Here is a 6,878-nt window from a genome sequence, read left to right as displayed (position 1 = left end):
GCCTTCCCTGCACCTCACTGATGCCTCTGGCTCGTAGGGAATGGATATGCAGTTATACATTCTGGATCAGCTGTCTCCAGCTTGTGTATGCCAACTGTGTCCTAAAATACCACAAGCATATAATCTATAGTGGGCTATAAGAATTTTTTTTTGTGCAAAATTAGTGGTTTAGGGCCAGATGTCTCAAAGCTTGGCGAGAGGAAGTACCAACCAATCAATCAGTGTCTTGTCATGTTTCAAACAGCCGGTAACATGGCAGAAGCTGATTGGTTAGCACTTTATTCCTCTCCAAGCTTTGATACAGCTCCCCCAAGTCTGAAAACATTAAATGTACTGTGTGAGGTTTTCACGATGTCATCTATAATAAATAAATAATATATATATATATTTTAATATTTTATATGGACAACACTGCTTCTAAGCAGATAACAGATAAGGTGTGAATAGATTCTCAGCCATTATGAAAGCGCACCCTGATAAACAAATTACCATAGACAGTAAGAGTCATTTGGTTATTTACCAAGATAACCCTGCGTCATTTTTCAAGGCTTTACCATGGTACTTTTTTTTTTTTGTAAGGAAGGGCTTGTAAGAAAGTCACTGTAAATGAAATTATTAGTAAGGTTCATTTCACGGCCAAAGTTGGTATACTGTACATCTTCTTAGACATAACTATGCCATCAGTACTTCAGTTTACAATGGTATGACAGGTAGAAATAATAAAGTATAACCTGAATATTGTATATCAAGGCACTGTAGAGAGTAGTGGTGATTTGGATATGAGCCCTCATTGGTATCTAAATAGTGCAGGGCTGATTTGTACAGAGAAACGGAGGGGAAATATCATTTTTAAATATCTAAAAATACCTGGCAAAAATATATAGTACATGTATAGAATTTTGTGCAAATCACTCCTAGAACGGAACATCCAATATTATGTATTTTCTTAAAATTTCTGTTTAAAATATTTTTCTTTCCAAATACACAAAAATAGCTTCTGAGAGGTAAAATGATTCCCAAAATCAGGAAAAAGTGCAAATCTTTACATATCAATACCAAGAGTGAGAGGGAACGTTATATGAATACAACGAAAAACTTGGATGGATGTGAAATATTTCTGTCACTCTGATATATTAATAAGTTACCCCCAAAGCAAAATGGGGAAAGAACCCCACCTCCTCCCAGCCAATAAAAAACAAACAAAAATACCAACAACATAAAAACAACAAACACACAGCTAACCGGACACTACCACCCTGCCAGGGCATTTTACCACAAAAAGTCAAACTATCAAAATTAACTGTAAACAAAAGCAAACAAAAAAAATAGGCAGGGTGGCGGGGTAGAAACCGGGTGGCATCAGAAAGATATTAAACCTATAGCCATGCATCATATAAAATTCACTTGTTTTATATTATCCATATATATATGTAAGTATTTACAGAATATTTTACACCATCTGTACAACACAAAATCTGAATTAAAACATCCTCAAAATAGTGTTATGCAGTTTACAAAAAATAGTTCTAAGAGCAATTTCTTATTGTATCCACAGCATGATTCTTACCCAGCAGACTGATCTGTAGCGTCAGTCACCTACATAAAATATTTTAGGTTTCCTTTGGTTCCACAGATGCCTGCTAAGCCTTGGTCTTTAGAATACAAAAATTAACTGCAAAACTGAAGGTCAGTACTGACGAGAGAGATGTGTACTGAGCGATCTTAACACAGACCACTCAGCACAGCGTGATGTGTGCTGAGCGAGAGAGGGGGGGCGGATTACGGGGGGCCGCTCACTTCACATGGCGCTGAAGTGAGCGGCCTGCTAGATTGAGCCTGCATGTTGGAGCAGGAATCTGCTTAAATTTAACTGTCCTGGAAATGCTTGCCACATTGTAATTTCTATCATAAAGAGTCTGATTCAAGCCCATTGTGGAACTAAAAAAGACTGGTGCAGTGTTGTCTCTAATTGGACAGTCTTCTTAATATAGACTTTTTATTATTTTTATTTTTCAATTTTTACTCATTTTAATTTTTGAAAAGCGCTTTTCCTCCTGATTATATATTCACAGCTGTTAAGTTATTATTGGATAAATTGAAATCAGTTATTAATGCATGTGACCTTTTTAATTGCGTAATACATGTTTATTGCTGGGGGGGATACTGCGATTAATATTTGTGGTATGTCAATACATATGTGATCTATTGAATAAATCAAATAATTACACCTTTTTCTTTATGGATGGCGCTTCCTTTTTTTCTTGTATAATATTGAGATTTAGCAAACTCAATTTAGTAGCTGCAGTCCGGGGAACAGGTGTAATTCATTGACAAATGCCTATAAACAATTGTGTAGTAGTTTTTTCAAGCGTCTCCAAGTCATTTCACTAGCGCCCACACTCTCATTTTTTCAGATTGCTTAGATTTTAAACACGGATCTCTCCGTGTGTACCCCCTTGGGTGTGTGTTTCAAAAACAAGCAATAAAAAGTTCTTAAGCTAGGTACACACCTGGGCTACTTAACCATTATTAGGCCATCACGTCGCAAGAGCAGGCCGATTCATGTCAGTATACACACTTACCAACCGGCCGGGTAACAAGCCAGCTGATTTCCCCCCCTCTTTAAGCGGGCAGTTGGGGCACCACCTTTAGCAGGGTAGCTGGGAAAGCAGAACAACCAACCTCCTTTAGCTGGGCAGATGGTTCAGCAGAACAGGGCCACCCCCTTTAGTAGGGCAGCCGAGCCACCACCTTAAGCAGGGCAGCTGATTTGGCAGAACAGGGCACCTCTTTAGCAGCCAAAGAAAAGAAACGACATTGCTCCTGGCTCAGGGTAAGTATACTCAGTGAAAGCTACAGTTAGGGTTTTTGGTGTGAGTTTTCTTTTGTTGCATTCTACACAGACCAAAAAAAAAAGACATAAAATAAAGGCCCACTGATACCCTATGCTGTCCAGCATATATCACGGCTATCCAGTGATATATGCAGCATACATCACAGCATACATAGCACAACATATTGTTCAATGAGTTCCTACAGCCACTCTGGGTCAATAGCATGAGCTTCTTTGTGAAACGCATTTCCAACTTTTCAAATGCAACAACTGCAGTAACCCCTTGGGCTTCTGCAGTCCTGTGCAGATCCGGTAGTACTCGTACAACACTACTGGAGACCAGCAACCAAAGCCTCAGTCCATGTGCATGGAATCCACAGGAAAAATAACACTGCAACTGAATTTGACCCATTTGTGGGTCACCTCGTCCCCATACAGGATTCTCACTTGTGGGAGCAGAGAACTCCGAGTAGATTAATGTGCCCTTGGGGAAAGGCCATCATAGTCTAAAGAACTTGGAGACCGGGCACAGAGTACAAAGGCTTGCAGTTGTCTGTGAAGGCTATTTGTGGACTGTGTACCCATTTTGATAATATGATAGTATTCAGATTGATGGACATTGAGCTCTGTATGGGGTGTCGCAGGACCGAGCAGCACATATAGACTAGAGACTTGCAAGTCAGTACTTTTCCAATGATTTTCCCCAAGGCCCCTTCTACACCTGGATGCAAATAATGCACTTTGTGCGTATGTACGTGCAGGTAAACCAGAGCTGGCCAAACCGGTCCTCGAGATCTACCAACAGGTCATGTTTTCTAGGCCTCCTGGAGATCTGAAGAATTGTCAGTTAGGAATGAATGCAGCACATCTTAATTAGTAATGACTACACCTGTGCACCAGCTAGGTGGTCTGGAAAATGTGAACTGTTGGTAGATCCCGAGCACTGGTTTGGCCAGCTCTGATGTAAACCAAGGTACTAATTATTAATTTGTCACTTGCAATAAATTAAACCCCCTTACTTTCAGGAATTTTATGAAAAGCAATAATAAGATAAATGAGCTACTGGAGGATACAATAAAAATAAGTGACGTCCAGGCCAGATTTGGACGAAGGAGGTGGCGGTAACATTATCAATGACCACGCACAACAGAGGCGGACACTGAGCTCCAGATTACAGATGTGCTGGGATGTCGAAAAGCTGCAATCCGACGATCCCGGTTCTGAGCTGGGGAAAAGCTAAGTATGCAGATGTGTCCTCTTACATCTTTGCTCCATGCACTACAAGTCGCATTACACATAACGCAAGTGGCATGTGACTCGGTAGCGCTGTCTTTTTAGCTTTTTGTCCGTGAAAATGCATCTTAGATGCAAAGTAATGTAACAAGATGCACAAGCAGCTTCTTCTGATTAAAATGATATACAGCATGCCTATATTCTGTGTGTGACTGCGACTGTATTTGCATACAAAATGCTCTGCTAGTGTTTTCCTGTAAAACACTGTAACGTGGGATTTCGGATGCAGATAGAGCAGCAATTACACACAGAATATAGGCATGCTGCATATCATTTTGCTCAGCAGGAGCTGCTTGTGCATCCTATTACATTACTTTGCGTCTAAGACGCACTTTTATGAAAAAAAAAATGAAAAAAAGACACTGTGCTACAGAGTCCCGCCACGGAATGGCACGACTTCAAGTGCTGTTTAGCGCAACTGCATCAAGGATGTTAGAGGACACATTGCCTGTATTGTATGTTTTGCTAAAATAAGGAAAACTTAATGTAACACAGGAGCAAGTCCTATTTTCCTAAATACAATAACCATTGTGCCTCACAAAAAATAAAATTGAGTTAAATGTAAAAATAAGGAGGAAATACTGAAGCCGCCACTTGTACACACCAAAGGGTCTATACATAGTGGATGGGAGCTTGCAAGCACCTATAGGACCAAAGGATTCCAATAAATAAAATGTACCTTGACACACCAACGTGCTACTGACAATATACAAGAAAACAAGTAAGAGAGCTGCAGCGAGATGCTGTTCCCCATGACGTGAATGAGCTCTGTCCGCTCGTACCAAACATTCATTGTGCTGCGTTGATAGTGATTAGCAATTCTCAATACTGCCAAGCCAGTCCATCCGCGTTCTTCTGCAGAGAAGTCTACTACAAGTCATTACTACAGTTGTTGGACCTTAGATGGGTCACTCATACTGTCTGTCCTATGCCGAGTTAACTGTTGCTGGTGCGATGTAGCAAAAGTGCTTTGTTGTACAGGAAAAGAGGAGAGGATGAGCTGAGCCGACTGGTTTCCATGAACTAACCTGGAGGCCTGGGGAAACAGACACATTATAATATATGCTGCATTACACCAAAGAGAAGAATCAGAAGCAATCAGCATTTATAGCCATGTTACATTAGAATGGGAGTCTATGGTACTCACTTACACCCCAAATAACCCTCCCCACTCAGCAACCTCAGACAGTGTTCCTGTACCACTATAATGATAAATATGTAATGTATTTGAAAGGCCCATTTAATGCCTTTACACACCCCAACAGTAATATTACCTGCAGGAACTGCTGCGTCTGCTGGCCAAGATGTGCTTGTGCTTGCTGTTGCTGCACAGTAGGGAGCTGCTGCTGGTCTTGCTGGCTTTGCTGCTGTTGCTGCGTAATTGAAATGGTCTGCGGTTGTTGCTGCTGTGTGGCAAATGTCGGGTATGCAGTTACCACTGGACCCATGAACATTGTGCTTGGAACCATAACTGCTCCGCAAGCCACCGGCGTGGTCACAAGTTTAGTCACGATTTGTTGAGCTTGTGAAAATCTGTAAAATACATCTGGATGTTTACATACTATAGGAATTTGCAAACTATAGGTATCTGAAAATAAAATATAATTTATGGCTTGTTCCTGTCCTACTACCTAATATATAGCTTTTTCTTTGAGTGGTAGAAAGGAATTAACAGCACAGACAGAACAGCACAGAATACAGCACAGACAGAACAGCTCATTGCTGTTACCTATTAATATGGCACAATACCGATGTATGGCTAGAACTGCACAGAGCATAGCTGATCTATGTTGTATCCAAGGGAATGGATGGATGGGTATGGTATTGAAGGTCGACCACACTTAGGTCTACAGTGTCTAGGTCGACAGGTCAAAAGGTCGACATGAGTTTTTAAAATCTTTTTTGGTGTCGTTTTCGCCGTACAGTGACAAGGAACCCCAATTTGTGCACTGTGTCCTCTCACATGGCTCGCGGGCAAGGTGCCTCGCTGCGCTCGGTTCCCAATCGTAGTTCACGTGGATCGTAAAGTATGAAAAAGTTCAAAACAAGAAAAAGAAAAAAATTTGAAAAACTCATGTCAACCTTTTGACCTGTCGATCTAGAACATGTCAACCTAGAAACCCTGTCGACCTAGTTACGGTTGACCAATAGTGGTCGACCTAGATACTGTCAACCTAAGTCTTGTCGACCTAGAGACCGGATGGATACAATTGCTGTGAGAAGGAAGAATGTTTCTGCAGCCAGAACCACGGCATGGGGGCAAGTGATTTGGACCCTTGTACAGTATGAAGACGTCTGCTCTGGCAGACCACCGGACAACAGCACATTAATGTTACTTGCCTGATCTGTCTGTCCTGGGAAAATGTGGCCACAGATGCCCCCTGGTTGCTCTGTTGCATGTTGGATGGCATTTGCACCATGTTAGCAGAAGATGGTTGTGAGATCACCATAGTGTTGTACAGCGGAGCAGTGAGAGTCCCCGGTGTCTGGCTGGACACAGATGTCTGCTGCGAGTGCCCTCCATGCATATTCTGCTGGCCCTGCTACAAGACACAGACAGACCTTGGATCTTAGCACAATAATAACACTATTACCACCTCTAAGGACTGCTTAAACCAGTGGTTCACAAACTGTGTGCCGTGGCATCCTTAGGGCACTTGCTGGGGTGCCTCGGATTGGTGGTCCAAGACCAATTAAAATTATTTATGGGCTATGTAATAGGCAAATCAGTGGTTGTGGCTGCCAATCAAAA

At 41.6% G+C, this 6,878-nt stretch overlaps 1 protein-coding gene across 5 annotated transcripts in view; it reads right to left on the bottom strand.

The window, feature by feature from the left end:
- Nucleotides 1–4,451: 4,451 nt before the first annotated feature.
- Nucleotides 4,452–6,878, bottom strand: part of CLOCK (clock circadian regulator) — a 231,737-nt gene continuing 229,310 nt past the window's right edge. For all 5 annotated transcript variants that reach the window (XM_063920910.1, XM_063920914.1, XM_063920913.1 and 2 more), the window contains 3 exons: nucleotides 6,467–6,669; nucleotides 5,401–5,659; nucleotides 4,452–5,162 (listed from right to left, as the gene is read on the bottom strand). In XM_063920910.1, the coding sequence (XP_063776980.1) occupies nucleotides 5,010–5,162; nucleotides 5,401–5,659; nucleotides 6,467–6,669 (615 nt within the window). In that variant the 3' untranslated portion in view covers nucleotides 4,452–5,009. The remainder of the gene's footprint in view (nucleotides 5,163–5,400; nucleotides 5,660–6,466; nucleotides 6,670–6,878) is intronic.

This window comes from Pseudophryne corroboree, chromosome 1, assembly GCF_028390025.1.
Source record: "Pseudophryne corroboree isolate aPseCor3 chromosome 1, aPseCor3.hap2, whole genome shotgun sequence".
Lineage (NCBI taxonomy): Eukaryota > Metazoa > Chordata > Amphibia > Anura > Myobatrachidae > Pseudophryne > Pseudophryne corroboree.
Note: the sequence above shows the minus strand (reverse complement) of the source record. Positions and strands in the feature narration are given on the sequence as shown.